This window comes from Pleurodeles waltl, chromosome 2_1, assembly GCF_031143425.1.
Source record: "Pleurodeles waltl isolate 20211129_DDA chromosome 2_1, aPleWal1.hap1.20221129, whole genome shotgun sequence".
Taxonomy (NCBI): Eukaryota; Metazoa; Chordata; class Amphibia; order Caudata; family Salamandridae; genus Pleurodeles; species Pleurodeles waltl.
This window is the reverse complement of record NC_090438.1, coordinates 703,313,324-703,339,612: the sequence shown is the minus strand read 5'-3', so window position 1 is coordinate 703,339,612 and position 26,289 is coordinate 703,313,324. Positions and strand designations below refer to the sequence as shown.

Below are 26,289 nucleotides of genomic sequence, written 5' to 3'. Positions count from 1 at the left end.
CAAGCAGTAGCTAAAATAAAATAAATGTAACATTTGGGTTTGTTAAAAGTGAGCATTTTTGCTCAATATTTCTCAAGTTAGATGATTTCTGTGTTGTGAATTGAATTTGAATCTCTGATACGTTTCTTTGATCTATATGTTTTAATCTTTCTAGGTATAATTTTTAATGTTTCTTCAAGCAAAAGCAGAGAGGAACACAAATCAAGTCACCCTCTCCCACCTCATGTCTTCTACACAATTAGGACCAGTGTAGTATATAGCATGAAAACGGATAACACCAAGAACCCCATGTGGAAGTCTCACCCACAACAGCTGCCAGCTGCTGGGTTTGCCTACAATCATGTCTTTGCTCCACTGCAGGACATGGTGGAAAGAGCTATCACTTCAGTGCAGACAGGTAAAGAATTATTGGAGCCAGAAGTCCAAGTGCAGGCGATGCCATACCCTTGTCATACCAGCGATTTGTAAGTATACCATGCAATTTGGAAGTTAGTACTTGCATGTTTTACTTCAGTCTCTTTGCTATTTCAGATGTCCTTTAAACACTGCAACATGTTCTGATATGCCTACTGTACATTTTAATTTCAATTTCTGCCACTGCTGTCAAAAAGTACCACATTGCATCACTTACATCACAAACATGCAATCCAGCATTAGCACTATATTTTGTGTGTATCCCATTGCACTTTGAGGTCTTGGGGTTAATAGAAAATATACTGATGTACTTCCTCTGCTAGAGTATACAAATACATGATGAATGAAATGCTTGAATTAATCTCAGCCACTAGCAATTGCCTGCCCTCATCCCAGTTTATCAATATTTTACACGACATGCCACCCCAGTTTTGACCCACCCATATGCAAATCATTCTTGATCCTGCTCCACTGGAAAACTCCAGCCCAAACTGAACCAGAACACAAGCAACACCGGGCCAGTTTCAGCCTAGTTAGGGATCACCAGCCAGGTATAGCTTGGTTCCATTGACATAGTGTGCACAGGACCCACGTCTGGGTATACCAGTCCCACATAGGGTCACAAACTAAACTAGACAAAAAAGTGATGGATGGAATGCTTCAATTAATTTCAGCCACTATCATTTACTCGGACCACTTCCAAGGCCATCACTATTTTGCACACCATGCCTCCTCAGTTTGGACCCACTCATATACATATCAGTCTTGAATCTGCTTCACTGGGAACAGTCCTGCCCAAATTGCCAGGCCGGGTCTTCCATGCACTGGAACACAAGCAACCCACGACCCGTTTTACCTTAGGTGGGCCTAGTTTCAAACTAGGTGAGATCTAGCTTTCCTTGAGACAGTTGGGAAAGGATCCATGCTTCAGGGATGCACTAAAAAATAGAGGCAATAGGGAGCAAACATGAGAAATTGTTCTCTTACCGTCTTGAAAGGTAACATTTCTTTGACACAATAAATTGGTCTGAAAAGATTTATTGATTTAGCCAGTAGGCTTAACCAGCTGTGTTAATTTGTAATGCATTGTCTTCCTTTTGTTTATTTGAGCCAAGGAAGTGAACATGATAATCAGTGTTTATGAATTACTTACTCAAAATTAACAATAATATTATAATTGCAACTCTCACTTTAGGTGCAAAATAACTCTATATCATACACATAATCAATTAACATAGCTACTTGTAGCAGTAAAGAAAATAATATATATTTTGGTAAACGTCCATAAATCTATATCTTGTCTTCACCCTCTATATGTGATCTTTCATAAAAAATAAAATTCTTGGAACAACATGCCCAAGGTGCCCTAGTAAACCAATATTTGAATCCAAATAACCAGTGAACTGTGCCGAAAGTACATCTAATATGATTTAATGCTCTTTCAGTGTTATAAATTATTCTTAAAGTATATAGTAGAGCGTACATGTTTTCTCTCAATATTAATATAATAGGTATCGTAACTATACTGCTCCAGATATCATTAACAAGTTGAAAACATTCGTGTGTTGTCTGATAACTGTGGACTTCACCTGAGGAATTCAGAATTAAAAACCAAATGTTGCTGAAGCAGCCATACTAGAGTTACTAGGTAAATTTGAAAATGTGCTTTATAATAGTGTAAATATGGCGGTCACTTAAAATGGAAAGAATTGTTTAACCATGATTCAGAGATTTAAAAATTAATTTAAGCCTCCTTGTAAACAATGTTCCTTTGCCCCAACTAGCATATTATAGGAGAGATAAAAAATTTTTCTAAAATTGCCAAAGGAAACTCTTGCGTATGGTTTTCAATAAATCACTGTGAATCGCATCCTTCACTGATGAAAAAGGCGACCAATTGCAAGTTTTTTTTCTTATCTCCTGAGCTGTATTTTATCTCTGTTAAAGTTTAATAAAAACAAGTGATGGTACTTGTGAGCAGAAATGGCCAACAGTTTCAACAACCCTACACTTTACTTTGATTGTTAGTTAATGGAGTAGGGTGACTGGTTTACCTATAAGAGATCAAGCATTAACAACTGATTAATTTAAAGTGAGCTTAGATTTTCTTCATATTTGTTTTATGGCCTGTACTAGAACCATACATTTCATTTTCCTAAAACGTTAGTGCTAGGAAATGTAAATAGTTGTTATCTACTGGTCCTCAGGAAATTAAAATTAAGCAATGAACATATTGGGGGTCATTCCTACCCTGGCGGTCTGTGACCACCAGGGTAGGTGATGGAGGAAGCACCGCCAACAGGCTGGCGGTGCTTCCGGGGGCATTCTGACCGCGGCAGTAAAGCCGCGGTCAGAAAAGGGAAGCCGGCGGTTTCCCGCCGGCTTCCTGCTGCCCCAGGGAATCCTCCACGGCGGCGCTGCAAGCAGCACCGCCATGGGGATTCCGACCCCCTTCCCGCCAGCCTGGTTCTGGCGGTTTTCACCGCCAGAACCTGGCTGGCGGGAACGGGTGTCGTGGGGCCCCTGGGGGCCCCTGCAGTGCCCATGCCACTGGCATGGGCACTGCAGGGGCCCCCTAACAGGGCCCCACATAGATTTTCAGTGTCTGCGTGGCAGACACGGAAAATCGCGACGGGTGCAACTGCACCCGTCGCACCCCTTCCACTCCGCCGGCTCCATTCGGAGCCGGCATCCTCGTGGAAGGGGGTTTCCCGCTGGGCGGGCGGCCGGCCTTCTGGCGGTCGCCCGCCAGCCCAGCGGGAAACTCAGAATTACCGCTGCGGTCTTTTGACCGCGATACGGTCTTCTGGCGGTTCCCGCTTGGCGGGCGGCGACCGCCGCCCGCCAATCTCGGAATGAGCCCCATTGTGTTTCTTGCTCAGTGAAAATAAAAGAGAAATATTTGCCCAAAACAAGAGCATAACTTCTAATATTTATCAATTTTTGGGCGATTGTGTTGATTGCCCATCCTGATGATGGTGGGATGTGAACAGTAAAAATATATATTGGAGACAGACGTAAATGGCAATGTTATTGGGACATTGGTAAACATGTTATCACTTTATCCAGATAATCCGTCATTCCTACGCCTTTATTTTTAGATAATTTGAATATACCGTTACACGTTAAGATGTACATGTTAGGCTGAGCTTTCAGAGCATTTTGTTTTTTCCTCAGATCAACTTCTGGAACATCTCCGAAAATGTCACATTGTTCTCTTTTTTGTCATGCAAATATTAATTTACAGTATTCTATGTGTTTCCAAAGCATGCATTATCCCTATCATATTTTTGGTTAATGGCCCGATTTGGCTGTGAATTCAATACATGGTCAATCCCTATTGTTTGTCATTAGTTTGGAATAAGAATATTAGTGTTGCAGACCATCATGCCTTACGGTTCTGTCTTGCCCTACCTTTAGCTTTTTGAAGGCTTCCTTGCAAGAAATTTGATTATTAGTTGTGATGCACGTGAGTCATTTGCAAGTAATAAATATGCAATTCGCTTTTTACTGGGAACCTTGGCCCAGATGTATGACCATTTAATTGTACTTTTTGCGATTCACAATTCGTGACTTGCAAAAATTAAATTTACAAATGATTCTCAATGGGGTCGCAAAGACCTACTTCATCAATATTTATGAGGTAGGTAGCAGTTTGCGACCCCATTGGGAATGGCCGCGCTCACAGGGATGGTGGCATGCTGGGGATAGCAGGCCACCATGTCTGTGACAGCTTTTTAAATAAAGCAGATTTTTAAAAATGCAGCAAGTTTTTCTTAAAGGAAAACAGAATGCATTTCAAAGAAAAAAAGGAAAAGTTTTCTTTTGATTTTTTCAAAGTAGAGAGTGGTCCGTGGGACCACTACTTGTTCTGAAAAAGTATTTTCGTTTACATTCACAAAGGGGAGGGGATCCCGTGGGCACCCCATCCCATTTGAGAATGGGTTACCACCAACTTGAAGTTTGTGGTAACTGTGAATGTTTTGTGACCGTATTCACAGTCACAAAATCAATCTTGCATGGCCCTGCGACTCGCTATTAGTAAAGGAGGCCCTTGGCATGCTCCTTCCTAATGGCGACTCACAAAAACATTTTGTGATCCTGTACTGGATTACCAAATCCCAAAATGGGGTCTGTACATCCAGAATTGCTTTTTTCTGGTCGCATACAGTCTGATGCTGCGAATCAGGCCACTTGCTACCCGAAAAAAGCATTGTACATCCATCCCCATGTACCATATGCTAACATCGGTGGTAAAGCAGAGCAGTCTAAGGCCTGCTGATGGGAGGTGGTGCGGGCTAATAACCCCAGCTTGCTGGTAGGCCACAAGAACACCCAATAAATTATTATTCTTTTGGGTGTTCTCTTTTTGAAAGAAAAAGTACTTTCATTATGCATACACTACTAAATACTATGCATTAACTTACAAATATGTACATCAGGTAGATGGAAATACCTTTGGTTTCACCATCATATCATCCTATATCCCTATTAGGTCCTGAACCCTATGACCATAAACTCCACAAACTGTATGTTACTTATAGCATCACAATATAAGGTCACTGTCAATAAGGATGGTGTGTTGTGTTTGTCAGGGTGTCACTACATCAGTATTCAACAGGAAAAGTACCAATATTGTAAAGCATTTATTACCATGGAAAACACTGCATTATCAACATCAATCTTTTCAATAAAGCATAGCATTGAAATTCAAAACGTATCTCTGAATCTTTCTTTCACTTTAGTTAGACTGCTACTGAAGTTATACGACCGATCATAATGCATGAGCAAATGCTCCAGCTCTAGGTGTGATTGAATATAAAGTAAACCTATCCTGGAGTCAGGGATTTAATCACAGAGGTGAAGTTGGTTTGTAAAACCTACAAGGGGGCAGTAGACTGCTGAACATCATAGAGTCTCCAAATACGCTTCAAATGTTGTTAATAGTGCCCCTGCCCCTTCTTTGGGCACTACAAAGAGCAGATGTTCAAATTTGAGCCTCCTCATGGAGGATTATGCTGGACTTGTAAATACTTAATTAGTAGCTCTTAGTGGCGTGGCGGAGAGGTTGACAGTGAGTACGTGTCAGTGTGCTATGGTCTTTCTGGTCCAAGTGCCGGTGCCCAATTGGGCACCTGCATGGTGGGGTTTATTTGAGGCTGTGGGTGGAGTCCTAAGTCCCCCGTAGCCTCTTCTGCCTCCCCATGCACCCTTGCACCTTTTACGCTCCATGAGGAACTGGCACATCCTTGGTTGTGCTCTGTCCTGGCAAGAGCAGTTTCTCTTCTGTGGGCAGGAGTTGTACACTTCCTCTGCCCATGAGCAGCACAAACAGGGAAACAAGAGGCAGATGAGCCCATAATCCCAGACACAGGCACTGGGGTAGGGACATGTCCAGGCCTGGAATTCCTTCCAGTATCTTGGGATAGAGATGCTGGCCCCAGATGAGCTGGTTGTCCTTGGGGGCAAATCTGTGCTTAGGATAGGGGGCCTGAAACATTCCAACCACCCATAATAACAATGGATGCTGTTCAAACCCCAGGATTTAGCCTATGCCAGGGGGAATTAAAAGATTTACAGCAAAGCAACACATGTTTCTTCCTTTGCTTGGCCCCCCCAGAGGATAAGGTTGTATCTCAGGCCCTAGGGTTGTTTTTTCAAGGATTTTTTTCATGTTGCCTACGGCAGGGCACGCTAGCCACCAGACGCATCCTCTTCTGGTCTCCTGGCCTCTAAATGTGTTTTTTAAAGGAAGCTTGGTTTTTAAGGCTTCATGCACCAGATTTGGGCATCTTCAACAACAACTCCACATTTGGTAAGCAGAAATGTTCCCTGAAATACTCCCCACACCCCTTTGCCTTCTTACTGTCTTGCAGGGCACCAGTGTGTCAGTAGCAGAGTCAATGGCCAGTTTAAAGACTGTCCAAATGAACCATTCAGGGTCTTGTAGCTGGTACATTCTCCCAACTGTTCCTCAGGAGGCATAAGGAAGCCAGTCTGACTGGCCATGCAAAGACCCATTTTATTCCTTGTGGTCAGCTGGAGTCAAAGTCCATCCTTGCAGTGGTATTATCAGGCTTGTCAAAGCTAATAAAGCTGAACATTCTTTTAGTGTAATTATTTCCAGGTCTAATGTCATCGCACCTATTTCTCTATTGTGCAGGAGTTTGTGAGTGTGGTTGGAAAGTTATAGAAGCCACGCATCCCTAGTTATTCCTAGGGTGCAACACCATCACTCCACTCCTGTGTCATCCCTCCTGCATAGCATTCTGGGATAATCCTCTAAGGTGATTCCAAGTTGACTACGCAATGAGATTCCACGAGAGCCTCAGCTCTGCCCCTAGCAGTCACAGCTGCCTGATCCCTCTGGTTGGACACTTTTGGTGCCTTCACCTAAGGAAGATTTCTGCGTTCGAACTTCAAACTTTTCTGTAAGCCAGGATTCTTTCACCAGGGAAACCAGCATGTTAAAAACGACTAGCCGTATGACATTGGTGGCTGTGGCTCCGCAGCTGTCTGTTGGTAGGTTATGGTTATTTGGGCAAAAATCCTTGAAAATGTTTCTTTGTCCCAGCTGTAAGAGATGGGTCATTGATTAAAGATGGTGAAAACCCTACTCAAGCAACAACCACAATCCTTGTTAGGGTGAACACAAAAGTCAGTAACTAAACCTCTGGTAGCTTGGCACAAACGTAGTCAAGTCCAATTTAGAGGCACTGTGTAAAGCATGTATGCAGCTCACCAACAGTAATAAAGTAAAACCACAACACAAGACAGTTTAGAAATCTGGAGTAAAATTGAATAAATAAAATGACACCAAAACATCAACCTTCCAATCAGTAGAACTGGAGAAGCATAATTGTATAGTTTGAGGTAAGTATAGTTACAAAAATCATAATGCGCCACTCTTAGTCATCGGGTTGTGGTAGTCTGGCAGAAAGTCACAAGTTCAGGCTGACCACAATGGAGCATGGGCTGGATACTGGGACCACGTTAGTCCATATGAAAAACGAACCTATTAAAAGTCCGACATGAAGTGTCCAGAACTTCAGCATTTCTTCTTTTCTTATATAGGAGTACACTCTGATGCCAGCCAAGAGTCCTGAACTGGGGGATGCACCTCTTGAGGATCCCAGATTCACTCTAGCAGAGGCCAGGAGGGCTCAGACACGTCCAGTTGCAGATCCAGGCAGTTGCAGTAGGTTAGCTGAACGGTTGCAGAGAGGCCTCTGGTGATTGTTGTGTCCCTGTAGCTTCTAACAGGAGGCCAGCCAACTGCCCCTTGGAGTCATTCAGGTAGCCTGGTATGAAGGGAGCCTGTTCAGTCTTCCTTCGTAGAAAGCAGCGTAGGCCTCAAACAGCGGGGCAGTTTTGTGGGAAACAAGTCAAACCTTAAGCAACAGGGTGGTATTCTGAAAAACAAGGCAGGCCTCAAACAGCCGGGAAGTCCTCTGGGAAACAAAGCTAGCCTCTGGCAGCAGGGCAGCCCTCTAGAAAACAATGCAGGCTTCAAGCAGCAGAGCAGTCTTCTGGAGAACAAGGCAAGCCTCAAGCAGCAGGTCAGCCCTCTGGGAAGCAAGGCAATCCTTCCACTGTAATGCCCAAAGGTCCAGGAATGTACTGAACAGTGGCTTGGGGGGGTTCCAATATTTATACCAGGTGCCATCCTTTGAGGAGGGAGAATTCTTTAGGCTACCCTCATATCTGGTTCTGGAGTTCTTCTCTTCCCCTGCCAAGAATCAAAGACATCTAGGGGCATATTTACAAGCATCTTGCTTCCCTTAGCGCCACCGTAACATCAGTTTTTTTTACTCTGTGGTGGCGCTAAACAGGCCCTCACCCTGCACCATATTTACAAAGTTGCTTAAAGGTACCATTGTACCACTTTATAAACCCTTGTGCCACATTATACCAGCACCAGGTATAATGTATGCAAGGGAGGCGTTTCTCCACAGAGAGGCCCAAAAAAGTCGCACAGTGAAATATACAAAATTTCACAGCCCCATTCTAGCATCATTTTTTAATGCCTGCCCACGGTAGGCGTTAAACTGATGCTAGTGCTGTATCCTACAGGCCTCCCTGAGGTTTGCTGGACTAGCGTCAACATTTTTGGAGCTACTCCAGCAAAGAGCTACAACTGCACCAAAAGTTTGCCGCAGCTGTGCAAACGAGCGCCATGGTGCACTGTATTGTAAATACAGTGCTACCATGGTGCCATTATGGGGGCACGGGGCAGTGCAAGGAAATTGGTGCATTGGAGCCAATGCGCCAGTTCTTTGTAAATATGTCCCCTGGTGTCACAAGAAACCAGTGTTAGGTTTCTTTGTTTGTGGTGCAGGCAATCCCTTTGAAATGTAGATGGGACAGGGACAAGCTCTGCCCCAACAATCCTGGCAGGATGGCCTATCCTGCCCACATCTAGTCTACTATTGTTCACTGTCTGGGCCCAATATACATCTTCAATGGAGGAGCCATTATTAGACCCAAGCAGCTGGAAAGACCTAGAAGACATTAGAAGCTTTTGGACAGGAAAATGCCAACTTTCTAAAAGTGGCATTTTCAAAATTATAATATAAAATATGACTTTACAGTTATAGAGGTTTTTACATTACAATTGATCTGACCCAAACATGACATTTCTCCCTGCTCCCAATCAAAAGTTAGCACTTATTAAATGTAACAAGGCAACCTAATGTTATCCAATGGGAGTGATATGCCTTAGCATAGTGAAGAACAAATTTAGGAGTTTTTCTACCCGGACATGTAAAACTGAGAAACACATGTCCTACTTTTAAAATACATTGCACACTGCCCTATGAGTTCTTAAGGGCCTACTTAAAGGAAAAGGTATATCTATCAACACCGTCAATCTCTGCGAAAGCATGAGCAACATCGGCTTCATCCAACTTGTCACCAACCCAACTTACATCACAGGACTCACATTCAATCCCATATTCACAGCCAGCAAAATAATCAAGTACAGCAATGTCACTTGTCTCACCTGGATTGACCACACCATTGTCCACTTCACCATCTCAGGATCCCCGGCATCACCCCCAAACCTCCCAGAACCTTACACCACAGCTGGAACAAGGTCTCAGAGAGCCAGTGGACCGACAAACACCTCCCACCCTCACATCGCTACTAACCTAGAACAGGCAGTCAAGAACATCTCTGTCTGGATCACAGATAGAGTCGCCCCCAGCAAACCCACCAATCTCAAGAGGTCCTCCAAGCAAGCCAGTTGGCACACTACAGAACTAAGAACCATGAAGCGCACCTACAAATCACTCAAAAGGAAATGGTGCACCAGCATGGAGCCCATGGACCAAACAACATTCAAAACAGCTCTCAACCAATACCACCAACCTCTGAAAAAGATGAAAAGAGTGCACTGGCAGACCAAATCAAAGAAAGCTCCAACCACAGCAAGGAACTCTTCAACATCGTCAGAGAGTTCTGCAGTCTCTCAGTCACAGAAGACATTATCACCCCTTCACAGAAACTCTGGTCCTCTATGGAAGATTTCTTCCACAACAAGATCTCCACCATCTACAGGAAATGGAAAACCCAACCAATTGACATACTCAGCCATTTCACCCCCATGAATGAGGAACACAACTGCCTCCTCACCACCTGGGAGCAGCTCACCATGCAAGACACCTCAGCCATCATAAACTCCATCCACTGACCTCTGCCCCACAACATTTCTTATCTCGGGAGTAATACTATCAGCAGCGAGCTCACCATGACCTTCAACACATTCATCCCCAAGGCCACCTTCCCGGAAGAATGTAAACACACAGAAGTCAAGCCCTTACTCAAAAAACCATCCACCAACCCCAACAAACTCAAAAACTACAGCCCCAAATCTCTGCTCCCCATTCCTGCCAAAATCCATGAGAAGGCCAACAACTGCCAACTCACAGAACACATGGAGAACAATCTTCTGGATACTTCTCAATCCGTATTCCGCACCAACCATAGCACAAAACCACCTTGATTGCAGCCACAGATGACGTCGGATCTCTTCTCAATCAAGGAAAAACAGCAGTCCTGGTCCTCCTGAACCTCTCAGCAGCTTTGGACAGAGAATCACACGACACTCTGATCAAAAGGCTTCACAACATTAGAATCCAAGGAGACGCCCTCAAGTGGATCACCGCCTTCTTCACTTCAAGAACCCAAAGAATCCGCTTTGCTCCATTCACCTCGGAACCGAAGAAGACCATTTGCGGCATCCCTTAAGGTTCGTCCCTCATCTCTACCTTGTTCATCACCTACATGACTCCCTCGGCCAATGATATCAGATAGCATGGACTGAACATCATATCCTACGCTGACAATACCCAGCTCATCCTTTTACTATCAGAAGACCCCTCTGCCATGCTGACCAACTTGCGCAGGTGCATGACAAGCATTGTTGACTGGATGTGAGACAGCTGTCTACAACTCCACAAAGACAAGTCTGAAATGCTGATCTTCAGGAACTGCACCTCCTCATGGAACTATGGCTGTTGGCTCCCCAAATTAGGACCCTCACCCACTCTGATCGACCACACCGGCAACCTTGGCATCATTCTGGACAGTAAGCTCACCATGAGGAGACAGATCAATGCAGTCTCATCTGCCTGTTTCTTCACCCTTTGCATGCGCCACAAAGTTTTCAAGTGGCTCCCTATCGACCCCAGGTATACTGTCACACTAGCTCTGGTCACCAGCCGACTGAAGTACTGCACCGCACTCTATGTAGAAATCACTTTGCACCACCTCAAGAGACTGTAAACAATACAGAACTGAGCGGCCAGACTCCTCTTAGTGCCTAAACGGTACCACATTACCCACAACCTCAAGGAGATCCACTGGCTCCCCATTCAGAAGAGATGCCAGTTCAGGATGCTGATCCGCACCTTCAAATCCCTCCACAACCAGGGACAAGCATACATCAACCACCGACTGAACTTCTACCTTCCTTCCAGACACCTACACTCCTCCTCCCTCTTCCTCTCCTATACCGCCACATCTCCTGCAGCAACAGTGGAGGGCGCGTCTTCTCCTACCTTGCCGGGAAGTTCTGAAATTACCTCCCACCTCATCATCTCTGCTTGAATTCGGAAAAGGACTCAAAAACCTGCCTACTCAACTGAGCCCACTGCAGCTGCACTCTCAGCGCCATCCTCACGGGTGATTAACCACTGGGTTGGATTGGTCCTCCTTCTGTCTTCCTCAGCCCCAGCAGTGTTCTGCAGGAGGTATCCAGAGGTGTCACCTTTATGCCTGGCACTGGCTTATGGGTGGGGCAAACTCCCTGTCCAATATGGAAACACTTCCCAGGGCAGCACTACCCACTTTGACATAATTTATTTGGGGTTTGGCCCTAAATTATCCCTGCTCTGCCAATAACTAACAAGACAGAATATATCTTCCCGTGGTGAGACCTCTGGGCATGCCCTCGAAATATGGTTAAGGAAATGAGGAACTTCCCCAGTAAACCAGTTCTGGAACATATTTTCGCCCACTGGGATTGGTGCCACTCTGGCTACTTGGACAGCAGAGGTAAGTTACATCTGCCTGTGACAGGAGTTGTCCCTTTGAAGCAGTTGAAGGGCACATCCCCTGGGCCATCCAGTCCGGAGGAAGCCACACTTCCTCCCAGCCAGGGACATTGTGTTCCCTTTCCTGGAAACCCTTCATTCTTTCCAGCAGGCTGCCAAGTAACAGTTGAGGATAACTTTGAAAGGGCTACTAGAGACGTTCGGCAGGAAAATGCCAAATTTCTAAAAGTGACAATTCAAAAATAGTAATTTAAAATAAGACTTGAACATCAGATTGAATTTTACATTCCTATTAATTTCAGTCCGTGAACAAGGGCTCTAGCTATTCCCAAACTGACATTATGCACTATAGGTGGTTATAATTAACTCAGTGCTTTCCTTTGGGAGAGCCTGCCTTGCCACAGTGAAAAATGACTTTGTGAATTTTTAACTGCCAGGACATGAAAAACGTAAGAACACAGATTCCACTTCTTAAATACCATGCACCCTGCCTTATGAGCACGTAACCCTACCTTAGAGAGACTTATTATAAACAAGGAAAATAAACATTTTGCCAGGTCGAATTTTCAGTTTTAAAACTGTAAACAGAGGCTGCTGGGATAGGGCTGAAGACATGCTTTGCTTTTTCTTTTTAGTGGTGGCACAAATATGTGCTGCAGCCCACCAGTGACATTTAACTTACACGCCGTGGGTATGCATAGTACCATATACTAGGAACGTATAGGTAAGTTAAATGTACTAATCAGAACACTGGTAGTTAGTACTCTAAGGGGCATATTTATACTCCGTTTTTTTCGACGCAAATTGTACGCAAAACTAACTCCATATTTATACTTTGGCGTTAGATTCGTCTAGCGCCAAAGTTCATGGAATTAGCATCATTTTTTTGCGTGAACACCTTCCTTGCGTTAATGATATGCAAGGTAGGCGTTCCCGTCTTAAAAAATGACTCCGATGCATATGCGTCGTATTTATACTCCCGGGCAAAAATGACGTCCGGGAGTGGGCGGGTCAAAAAAAACCACATTAGCGCCGGATTTTAGCGCCTGGGTCAGGGCAGGCGTTAAGGGACCTGTGGGCTCAGAATGAGCCCAGAGGTGCCCTCCCCTGCCCCCAGGGACACCCCCTGCCACCCTTGCCCACCCCAGGAGGACACCCAAGGATGGAGGGACCCACCCCAGGGACATTAAGGTAAGTCAAGGTAAGTATTTTTTTTTTAAAAAAATTATGGCATAGGGGGGCCTGATTTGTGCCCCCCTACATGCCACTATGCCCAATGACCATGCCCAGGGGACAGAAGTCCCCTGGGCATGGCCATTGGGCAAGGGGGCATGACTCCTGTCTTTGCTAAGACAGGAGTCATTTCAATGGGGGATGGGCGTCGTAAAAAAATGGCGCAAATCGGGTTGTGGCGATTTTTTTGCCTCAGCCTGACTTGCACCATTTGTGGACGCCCATACGCCATTTTCCCCCTACGCCGGCGCTGCCTGGTGTACGTCGTTTTTTTCAACGCACACCAGACAGCGCCGGCGGCTAACGCCGGCTAACGTCATTGAATAAATACGGCGCTCGCATGGTGCTTCAGAATGGCGTTAGCCGGCGCTAATTTTTTTGGCGCAAAACTGCATTAGTGCAGTTTTGCGTCAAAAAGTATAAATATGGCCCTTAGGGGCATATTTATACTCCGTTTGCGCCGAATTTGCGTCGTTTTTTTTTACGCAAATTCGACGCAAAACTAACTCCATATTTATACTTTGGCGTTAGACGCGTCTAGCGCCAAAGTTCATGGAGTTAGCGTCATTTTTTTGCGTGAACACCTTCCTTGCGTTAATGATATGCAAGGTAGGCGTTCCCGTCTTAAAAAATGACTCCGATGCATATGCGTCGTATTTATACTCCCGGGCAAAAATGACGCCCGGGAGTGGGCGGGTCAAAAAAACCCGCATTAGCGCCGGATTTTAGCGCCTGGGTCAGGGCAGGCGTTAAGGGACCTGTGGGCTCAGAATGAGCCCAGAGGTGCCCTCCCCTGCCCCCAGGGACACCCCCTGCCACCCTTGCCCACCCCAGGAGGACACCCAAGGATGGAGGGACCCACCCCAGGGACATTAAGGTAAGACCAGGTAAGTATTTTTTTTGTTTTTTTTGTGGCATAGGGGGGCCTGATTTGTGCCCCCCTACATGCCACTATGCCCAATGACCATGCCCAGGGGACAGAAGTCCCCTGGGCATGGCCATTGGGCAAGGGGGCATGACTCCTGTCTTTGCTAAGACAGGAGTCATTTCAATGGGGGATGGGCGTCGTAAAAAAATTGCGCAAATCGGGTTGTGGTGATTTTTTTGCCTCAGCCTGACTTGCACCATTTGTGGACGCCCATACGCCATTTTCCCCCTACGCCGGCGCTGCCTGGTGTACGTCGTTTTTTTCAACGCACACCAGACAGCGTCGGCGGCTAATGCCGGCTAACGTCATTGAATAAATACGGCGCCAGCATGGTGCTTCAGAATGGCGTTAGCCGGCGCTAATTTTTTTGGCGCAAAACTGCGTTAGCGCAGTTTTGCGTCAAAAAGTATAAATATGGCCCTTAGTTTAAATACTGTGAGTAAGGCTCGCTCACAGTAAAATTCCTAAGACACGGTTGCTAAATGTGAAACAACCTTAGGGACTAATTAGATAGAACCCTCTTACACATCACAATTTATGAAGCCATGGCTGTTACCATCACTCTGTGTGATGATTGATATCTGGTCTACTCTAGATTCATAAACTCAGTTTTCTTCATGTGGTATGGTGTAATCACACTGAAGAGGGAAGCTTCAGGGGCATTCCATACTATGGTGAGAGCACTATAGCTCCCGGTAAACTCTCAAATGCAGCTTGGGTGAACTGTCAGGCCTTCAAAAGACAGTATTCCGTATAGCAACACATTAAAATATGTCCTTACTGAGCTATTTTTTAAACAAATAATTAATCGTTTTTTGGATGTAGGATAGGGCAGTTAGGACAAGGCACTTCCAAATAAAACAAAGAAAGGAGCGAATCCTGCGACCTTTTAAGTTTCTGATACGACCTCCAAAATTGCTTGTGTGGTAAAACGCTATGGTTCTCTTAACGTGGACACTTTAGGACAATATTAGCTTATGTGGCAGGGTTAAGAAGTGTATGCACACTTCAGATGCCATCAAATCTTGCCAGCTATCTAAAAGCTCTAGTGTGTACGCACTAGATAGTGGAGTATACGTGCTGGGGGAGTTCTATAATGTATATTTAAGGGCTATGTTGCATCTGTACTTTGTTCTAGTTTTACAGATTCCTAGACCAGGGCAGCTTTTGATGATGCCCTCTGCACTGCCCTCTGCACTACAGACTTGTTGACAGGCTGATTATATTATGTTTTGTGTCCACCAGCTGCGGGAGTGCAGAGCCACCCATAGGTGATGCACTATTCACTTGATCAGGGGCACAACGTGAGGCCTCTGCAGCCCCTGTGGTTCAAGGGGGACCCACCATTCATTGGGTCCCCAACCCTTCATCAAACCCCTTATTTAGCCCGAGGCTCATGAATATCCGTCAGATATGTGATGCTCAGGAGGTCCTCATCACATTCTGCAAGGGGGGCATCATTTTCTATTAAATCAGTGCATTTGATGCAGTGCTAGAACCCAATTTCCGGAGAGTCCTGTGATTACCAGAGATCCTGCTGCCCTCGGCATCGTGATCTGACAGGTTTAGAAAGAAGTAGATACCATTTCATACTCACCATATTTAAGATACTGCTCCACAAAATACTCCACCAACTTCAACTTTGCCAGTCTAATGATGAATAAATATTTATTTTCAAGAGATAGACTAGAACCTCTGAGATACGGAGTGGGACTCTACTGGAACCCTACTTAGTTCGGTAAAGGGATAGACTATACATCTGCACACCCACAACCAGCAATGTCACTCCATTTGAAGCATTAATTGTTGTGTTCACTTAGAATGGTCCAGAACAAAGGGGCTGAGGAAACAGCATGGACGACATGAACATTTTTACACAAAATGCCATAATACAAAAGAGTCTGCCTGACTGTAACTTGCACCTTGAAACCTATGCTCAGCATAACAGATTGTAACATAGCTAAGGGCATGATTCAGATATTGGCGGATGGGTTACTTTGTCACAACGGTGAGGGATATCCCTTCCGCTGAAATCTTAATCCCATTATTTCCTATGGGATTTAAATTTCGGTGGACGGGATATCAGTCACTGTTGTGACAGAGTAACCCACCCACCAATATCTAAATCAGGCCCTAAATTGCTTCTATATGGTAACGTTTATTATATAAAGTGCATCGACTTCCATCAGATCTAGTTTGCATTATATAAAACTGCCAAAAAGAAATATTTAAATAACGAAGAATGCTCGGTGGATTTCAGCTAATACAGAAAAACACAAATAAAAACCCATCATACCCGACACCTGAAAGTAAACAGGGTTTCCCAATCAAACATAAAAATGGTATCAAGAGGGCTCACCAGAAAAATGGATAGCACTTGCACTTTTTCATCTTATGACAACTTAGAAGCACTAACAATGCATAACACTAATGAAAAATGATATACTGATAAACTCCATTAGAGATAACTACCAGGTTGTTAAAGTCAGTCACATGCAATGGGTATCATCACATACATTCTTTAATTGATGCAGCCTAGGCTTACACCGCTGTTGCCTCTCACATTGATCTCTGATTATTTCACTGTAATTGTTGCATGAATCTTGTCATTTCATAATCCTCTCGTCCCCTCAGTTCAGTCCACATGTTCTGTCCCTTTTCCTTTGTAAATATCGCTGATACTTCTTTCCACTGTTCTGAGTTCTCATAATTCCTTTTGTAGTTATCCAAGTAATATTTCACCATGATACTTTATCAATATTATCCACAATCCACACCCACTCTTAACTTTGCAAACAGAAACGTACAATAAAATCCCCAGGGCCCACTGAATCTCCACCCTCACTCTATAAACACCTCAAAGAAATTAAAATGAAAATTCAATTCAAGGGACGCCCTCAAAGGAGCACTCTGCTAGTCCTGGCAATGTTTCCAGCTATGATCAGAGGCCTTCTCTCTGTTGCAAAAACACTAGTCTGTTGTCAACCATCAACTGTCCTCACACATGAATTCGAGAAGCCTTTTAAGTGATTTACATTTCGGTTCAAAACAGGACACGAGTACAACACTACTTAACATCAGCGAGAGCTTGTTCATGCCATCCCCTACATTCTTATTCTTCTCAACCTCACGGCAGCATTTGATACCATTGATCATCAAGAACTTCCTGACAGATCAGCAGTCTTGACTGGCATTAATGGAACTACTTTTTCGTTGTTTATGTCCTTCTGCCAAAAAGCACAACCACAAAGTGACGTTGGCCCCTGCCCCTCAGGAAATTCTAGCATCTCATGTAAAGTACCCTAACGCTCATCCTTGTCACCTATGATTTTCAGTGCTGATATAGCACTGCTTGCCATCATTTAAGACTGGTTAACATATGTACACGGGTGACACCCATTTTGACCTAAAGCTAGAAGATGATTTGGAAACTTTCCTAATATGTCACATTGCTCATGCTTGTTACTTCTTTTGACGAAGGAAAACTGACCCTGCATAAAGCAACAAAAAACTGAAATTGTACTGATCGGCCTTGATAATCCAGCTTCACGATTTATATTCTGGGCTGACCCACTACGCACTCTGGAGAAGAACTCTGCTGTATGTGTTATTTGACCCTGACCTCTCCTTCAACACCCAAATAAACACTCTTTCTACATCATCCTTTTATAGCTTACCCTTCCTTCGAAGAGTCTTACCATTCCTCAAACTCAATTAGAAAATCTCCTTCGTCGTTGCCCCATCCTGACTATTCCAGTATCCTCTGTGCTGACCTCCCACACAGTTTATGCACAAAATTCCAACACTCAGGCAGCCCAACTCCTGTGTGATTGGGAATGCCAATCCTATATAGGCTAGGCTCTGAAATCTCTAAATTGTCTCCCAGTATAGATTGTTTCAAAACCTTCTGCTTCATCCACACAGCCCTAGATGGTCACTCTCCAGTCTACCTTAGCAACCTTTTTGCTAATTCCTTCCCTACCAGAAGTCAATTTACTGTTGAAAAACTACTGATCATTAAGCTTAAGCTATGAAATGTATTGGTAGATCCACTCACTGGCACTGTTCCTCTCTTTGGAATACTACAATGTTAGAGCTCAGACTAGAAAAATACTTCAGAAAGTCTCTAAAACATAATTGTTCAACTTGGTGTGCAGCTGGACCTTTCCCATCTATCTAGCTCACTTACTTTCCCACCATGTCTAGATGAACTTGCCCTGTTAGTCAGACGCCATGGAGCAGCAGTTACCTCTCAGTAATTATCAACAAGGTATGTAAATGTGCCTACTAAGGCCAAAAACATTACACCTTGGTGCAACGGACACTACTGCTTGCCTTGCATGTGACTGTCATCCACCTACAAGTTTTGAACTTTATTGTCACCTTGTTCTGCTCTAAGACTAACGTCGGGAGGCCTGTGGTACTTTACAACAGTCAAAAAGAAATAGATAAAATGCACTATCACGTTCTTAGCAAAACAGTTTTGTTTTGAAAGCCATTTCCGCTTTGACCTTTTGTCACCAGTTGTAAGGCCTAGTGCGGTTGGATAACCATGTTTAACATCATGCCTTGGTTTCCACTCATGATGCATCCAAGTGAATTTGAAATGTAAAGAGTTATATCACTATATAGTGATTTTATTAGTGACTTGGAAAGTTATCGAATCCACAGTATTAACTACCAATATATCATCAAGATAAAAAGATAAATAAATATGTAGTTATATATATATATATATATATATATATATATATATATATATATATATATATAATTATATGTAAAATGGCCGTGCTGCTTTTGTGGGCTTGGCTGCTTCCCCTCCCCCTTATCCCTTGGGGACACGTGGTTCCCTGAGACTGCTCCAGCCTCTGGGGTCAGTCTCTTTCCTATTGGTCCCCTCCCCCCACCCTCTGGCAGAGGGCTCGCGGTAGCAGGGACCATCATAGCCTTTTCTCCACTCACCCGCTCTCTTCACCCCCTTGTCCTCCTCTCCTCATCTGCTTTTTCCTCTCCCTCCCTCCTGACCCTCCCTTCCCTCTGTCTAGCTTGATGCCCTATACCCACCATTCCCCCCATTTGCTTCTTATTCCTCTTTTATTTTCTTCCCTTCTTCTTCTCCTTCTTTGTCCTCTCTGCCCAAACCCCACCACCACCCACAAGAACCAGTTTTCCCGTCCCCTCTTCCCTCCTTCCCCCCCCCCCCCACCCCATGCCTCGGCTTTCCCTGTTGTTTGCTCCGGGTTGAAGTGTCCCTGTTGACCTCTGGGCCCATGGTGTTCCTGTAGTTCCCGCAAGAGCCCTAGGTTTGTTGAATTACTACAGCATTGTACCACTCGCTGTAACACACTTTCTGTTCTGTTTCCCCTTTTAAAAGAATTGTGAAACAAAAAATAAAGCACATAATTGTGACATTCATTTGAAATGTGATATTTACAAATGGAATGGTATTTACTAATACATTTTTGGTGATTACTGTGCTGCTAATTCTTTTCTTTTTCTTACGCCTATGTTGTAAGACCACATTTTATAGCTAGTTGTTAAGCAAAACGAATATAGCACGGCCCTTGCTGGTTTTAATGAAAGCCCTGATTAGATCAACGGCCATGTTGTCTCATAAAACGCCTCCGTGTTCTCGGAAATAACTGCGTCAGACAGCTATTGAGACCTAATATTACATGCTATCTTCTTCGACGATTGCTGATATGCATGTTTTTTCCCTGCACAGATTCCTGACCAATATTGGATTCTTCTTTCCGTTGATAATGATGCTAACGTGGATGATTTCTGTGGCCAGCATGGTTCGCAAATCCGTCCACGAGAAGGAAATTCGCCTTGAAGAGGTAATAACAGTGTAAACGAAAACATGAATAGTTTATAGGCCTTCTCATGAAACATAGGGTAAATCCTACAGATGTCTTGGTATCACTAGACAAAAGTCCTGCTTTGTACATAAACGTCTACCGTACAAAACACAGGATATAACATAAAGTATTTGAAATGATAAAACTCGTTATTGTTCGAATAGCATTTCTTTTTTAAATACATACTTAACTTGCATTTTGAAGGCCAACAAAAAACACAGTGAAGCATTGGACATCAGGGTCCAGTTGTATTAAAGGGTTTTACCCATTCTGTATCTGTGGTGAGATGCACTGATTTATAAGAGGAAAGGGTGCACGTTTCTGGTAATATGTAGAAATGTATGTGAAGTACAAAATTTCCTGCATGTATTTGTCTTGCTCGTATATCTAAAGACAATGTACAATATGCAGGCCTCGTAGTTTTACACACATCTTGCATACAGTTCCATGATTTGCAGTTGGTTCTCCCTACAAAGATGCAGGGGATAGCTCTAACACTAGAACACAATGTGTTTACCCCACACATTTGCTATCAGGAATGGAGGCCAGCTCGAGACATTTGGGAAACCTAAAAACCTTTCCGATCTCACGGAGGGCCAGATGCCCCTAACAGCTATGAACCCAGTGGAACTATTGTAATCCTGAGGAGGACTTTTCTCTGACGTATGCAAGTTCCCCGGCCAAAATGGGAATCCCTCGCCGACAGCCTCCACATCCAATTGTGAATCCCTGGGATTTCTCTTTAACCAGGGAAGCTGGAGCACTCCAGGGAAGATAATCCTAAGGATTACCTGGAACCCAGAGTGTCATAGGATTCGCCTCACTCTGTTGGTCATGCAAAGCAGAGCAGAGGGGAGAGCTCAAAGGGGGAGTACCCATGAGCAGCTTCTGCTGTTGATTCTTATGGTCCACAAGGTGGAACAGGGACATGGGTATGACAGTGCTGATGCCTGCCACCATCATTCTTCCTCAGCTGCATTTGCCCCTGCAATTGAAGGGTGATTCTCATAGCAACGAAGAGAAAGAAATGTCATTGCATGGATTACACCTGGTTAGAAGAGTGGCCTAAATAGACCCCGTATAATCTTCAATCCCCTAATAGTAGATGTAGGATAGTGGATGAGTTGCAGACTTTGGAGCCTGTCTACCTGGGTTGTCAATCTTGCTTGACACTTGACTAAAAATTACATGATTCTGGGCAAGGTACTCAATCTTTCTGTGTATGTAATTGTAAGTATGTTTATATAGCAAGCAGGATAGCTGGTTGGATTGTTGCACCCTACAGACACCTCTATGTAATGTGAAATCCATGTCCTTAAAACAAGAGAACATATCACAGAAACTTTTGACTAGTGTGAAAACAGGGCAAATCTAACTATAGTGTGTGCGCCTGTGTAACAAGTAATAGAGGGAACAGAAAGTATTCCAAACCTAGTCACAGAAAGTATTTTACAGCAGAACAAAAGTAGAGAAAACAGTTTATGAAACATTTGTAACATATGAGTTGCTTTTTCATACTTTTATTTCTTCCCATTTGTATAGCATGGACCTGACCACATGAGAACTAGAAATTACAGTATAACAATTTGAGTGAATCTGTTTAATGTCAAGTGTGGGTGAAGAGTTAGGGCCTGATTTAGAACTCGTGGACGGGTTACTCTGTCACAATTGTGATGGATATCCCGTCTGCCAAAATCCAAATCCTATAGAACATAATGAGATTTAGATTTTTGCAGACAGGATATACGTTACCGTTGTGACAGAGAAACTCATCTGCTAAGTTATAAATCAGGCACTTGTCTCTAAGTAAAAGTCTCAATAAGTCTTTCTGGGATAGAGAGCGTGGGCATATCAGATATTATATTTATTTATATTACTATGATTAAGTGACATGTATAGAATAAAACATCAATTACCCTCCGAGGTCGACTCAGAACTTTTGACTCAGACAGGAGTGTGAAATCATCCAAGCAGACACTGCAAACCAATAAACATCAAGTGTAACATCAAATAATCAACATAATCAATTGGTATCAGTAATTTAAACACACCATGACCTACGTGGCCATGAATTACAACACTAGTTTGGTAAAGTTTAAACATTTATTGCACTTTAGATTAACAATGCTAAGATCACAGAAATCATGCTCAAGACCAAATGATAGAAATACAGAAACATCACAAGCTGTCCAAAATGCCTGAGAAATCTCAATCTAACTAAACTGGAAAAAAGAAATGCATACATTTAGTTTGTGCGGCTGAATGAAACGCAATCAATTCATATACATTTAAAATTAGATTTTACGTCAGCCAACATTCTAATTCGAAAAGCGTGTGTGGCCTTCATGCAAAAATAAAATAAGACAAAAATTAATTTGGAAAACATTGAACTATGGCACTTACCAAAATAAGCAGTCAGATTTTCTAAGGGAGAAACCCCTGCAAGAAAGACAAATGCACATTGGTTATACATCTCCTAAATGGATCAGCAATCAGTAGAATCTTCCTCAGCAGAGCGCAGGAACATTAGGTTTCCAGGAAACAGCATCAGAACATGAAAAAAAGTAAACAGTTCAGTAAAGCTGGGCCTAATATAACTGCACTTTTAGAATCATAGGCAAAAAGCTAAGCAACATCTGAACAGAACTCAGAAAATGAAGAACTAATGTACATCACCTAAAACTTTGCTATATTAAAGTCCCAAAAGTTACTAACTAAGCTTCTATTGGACATGACTATGGTGTGGTAAGGTTTGCAGCCAATAAAACATTATCTGCACTTTGGATGTATCTCTTCACATTTTCTGCAGCCATGATTGCTTTAGGATGTCACTCCACTCTCGTCTCCGGACACTAGCTTCTGTGATTAATTACATTTAAACAATATAGGAACAGTACTTGTGCTTCCTGCCAAAAACTAAAACCGGAACAGAAATGAAATGCAACATGAAAAACAGGACATTGAGCACTGAGGTTCTTTGTTAAAATAACAGTTTTTATCTCAAGGAAATATGGGACATCAGCAGTAGAAGAAAGACAGAAATTTCCAGTGTGCAAGTCACACAGGATGTTTGAAGAAACATTATTTTCCAAAGTTAGCATTCTTAAATACATAGTACCTCCAGAAAATTACAAAAACGTGAAAATTACTAAAACGTGAGGCCTTTTAACTAATGCTAAAACATAAAGAATAGAGCATTTCCTTTAAATCTAAACCATTACCCTTTTTGTACATTATTAATAATCATCTTGTCAATATATTTAAACATGATTAAACAAAATATATTTTCATTAGTCATTATTTAATTTCACGTTGAACTTCAATATGGCTGACATCAGAGTAGGCACATTTCAAAGTGCACGGATTTCAGTTAGGCCTCTCAAAACACATTATTTCATTATTTCATATTACGTTTTAGTGATACATTTTTATTAATAATGTTTGCTCTCTGACAAGAGTAGGTTGTTGCTGAGTTTGAGATCTTTAGATAAGTGGATCCAAAGCCTCAAGGGTTGACAGGAAAAGGCTGGATGGAGAGGTTTTTTTCATATTTCGGATTTTGAGAATTGGGTGCGATTACTAGGTTGGCCTCTAATACCTCTTGTGATGTTCAATTTGCCTTACAGTTTGACTGGCATTCTAAATCAGGGGGAACATTTATCAAAAAATCATGCAGCGCAGTGCAGCAAGCAACCTTTTGCATTAAACAAACCATTGCTGTCTTTTACCTGCGTTGGCGCACTGAGTGCTACCTAGTGCCAATGCAGGCATCCTTTCACCATAGTGTTGAAAACGTTTCCTCTTCCTAGTTGAGCTGCAGAATGCGGCACACCTACAAAGAGGAAAAAAATCGGGAGAAATAAAACATTTTCTCCTTGTTAAGCCTCCCTTGGGGCGGCATTAGATTTTGACGCTTCCCCAGGTGTACCAGTAATGGTAAATCTGGTAATATGCCAAAATCCATCGGTAAATACACGGGAACACCCATGATCCACCCATGGAACGCTGTCTCAGGACAAAGTAACGCAACACAGTGATTTGTGCTGCATTGCACTACTGTAGGTTTATCAAGCCACTCAGGGACAGGTAAAATGGCCTTGCGTGTCTTGATAAATCTAACTTAAGAGTTGCGTCGCTCTTGAGCTTTTTTGCATGTTGCAAGTATGACACAACTCACTAATAATTATGCACCCAGGTGTTATAGTGGGTAATATGCTCCATTTCCGAATAGGTTCCAACTGCCAGGGATACTTTTATATCAACTTACATGAATCATAACTATGCTCTCCATGCAGGAACACCCCTTTAAAAAGATGCATCATGATTTGACACTGTTTTTGATATCTATCTGACAAAAACATAACAATGAACTAATGTTTGCTTTATGTCCTATTCGTATTTATGCACTTTTATTATGTATAGATTAAAAGTAATATCAATTTTTTTGTTATAGTGTGGACATTACTTGAGCCATTCTGTGTTGCGGAAGCAGCAATTAAAGTGTAAATGCATTTGCAGAATTCTGTTTTTATACATTAGTGCAATGTTTCAGTGATGTGGTATCTGAGAGGAGGGGTTGTGATGGTGGTTGACTCATTGCCAATCGAAATGCAAGCAGTTACTTAAGGCTGGTGATACTGTTACCAATTCCTATTAAGTAACAGATATTTATTTCTGGTATTTATACCTATAATAGATATAAAACAATATATATCAGGTCTACAAAAGACAATCGATAATAATAGAAAACATTCCTAATAAAACATCATTATTACTGATATAAAAATACAGAACAAGTAAAATTGTGTGCAGCATTACTTTTGAGCTTTCTAGTTTCTGTGCCCACAGAAGATAGATTAATCAACAAAAGTATAGTAACACCACCTAGATATTTGCTAACGTTACCCCATGACACTCAGTAATAGTCCTTTAAGAGGTTTAAGAGTGGTTTTAGGGAGCAAATATCAATCTGTGTAAGAGCTATGTAAATGCATGTTATAGTTATTATACATAGGTGAAAATACGTGTGAGGATATCCTATCATGAGTTTACAAGTCATTAAGGCTTTATATTGCTAAAAAGATACAGGGAGCCATGTATTGGGATACTTTGTTAAGTCATAGACCACTGGGGTAACTTTTAACACTCTTGTAAAGTAAATTCAAGGTTACATCATTTCTTGTTATACTTGTCCTCCCCCATGTTTCACACATTTTAGTCCCCCAAATATTGCTAGTGTTGCATCTTACCTGCAGTAATTATTATAGTTCTCCCAAAATATCTATTGTGTGCTCATCCTTCCTTGACTCCCAAGGTCGAACTGGCTTATAGGGCAATCAACATTAGGCATTAAAGGGGTAACCCTGTGTTTCTCAGCAGTGTTTAATTTGTGAAACCAGGGGGTCGGTTGTATGGCTCGGGGCAGGGGGTTAGGGTAGTTTTAAGGGCAGGGTAAATTTTAGGCCTCAGGGTGGGGGTTTGGGTAGTTTTAAGGACAAGGTCAGTTTTAGGGCTCAGGGCGGTAGGGTCGGAGTACTTTTAATGGCAGGGTGGGGTCAGTTTTAGGGCTCAGGATGGAGGGGTCGGTTAGTTTTGATGGAAGGGGTGGCAGTTTTAGAGCTCAGGGTGGGGGAAGGTGCAGTTTTAAGTGCTAGGGCATGGTGGATTGCAGGGCTGGGGTGTCGGGTATTAGGGGTAGGACGAGGGGGCGGCATGTTGCAATTTACCATGCATATTCCTTTACCAATCATACTTTTCAAACAAAATTGTAAGGCATGCGTGGTAATGACGCGGTTGTGGCTCCGACTGCGTAGTTTAGGCATGCGTGGCTAAAGCATGCATAGTTGTGCATACAACCGCCTGGTTAAGGCTGAGATGCGGAGGGTCGTGGTTCAGGCAAGCGTTGTTACGTTTGACTGTTTCCCGTAATTAAAGATTTGTGAACCACTCAAACAATAATCGGTAACATTATCGCGTGGTGAAACGTAAACATATTAACCCTAACCAAAATTTGTGTTGAGACCTTATGGGGGAGCTATGGTTTACTTATCAACAGTTTGTTTCGGGGGCTCTAGAGTGATGCTTTACTTGGGACACGGGTTTTAAAGTGCCTCTAGGAGGCACGGTACGCAGAGCATGTGAGAGTTAGCAACTGGATCCTCCATTAAACTGGGAATTACTTTATAGGATGCAACTAAGACTAATGAGCCAGTAATTACTGGGCTAACCAGCAGGAGCTGTATCTGGAAGCATTTGTTAAATTGCTTTAAGTTAAAGTGCTCCATGGTATGTGGCT

General features: G+C 43.0%; 1 protein-coding gene across 1 annotated transcript in view; it reads left to right on the top strand.

Annotated features, from left to right (window-relative positions):
* Positions 1-26,289, top strand: part of ABCA13 (ATP binding cassette subfamily A member 13) — a 2,435,905-nt gene that overhangs the window by 777,295 nt on the left and 1,632,321 nt on the right. Inside the window, exons 22-23 of the mRNA XM_069216941.1 lie at positions 155-464; positions 19,859-19,973. Coding sequence (XP_069073042.1) covers positions 155-464; positions 19,859-19,973 — 425 coding nt within the window. The remainder of the gene's footprint in view (positions 1-154; positions 465-19,858; positions 19,974-26,289) is intronic.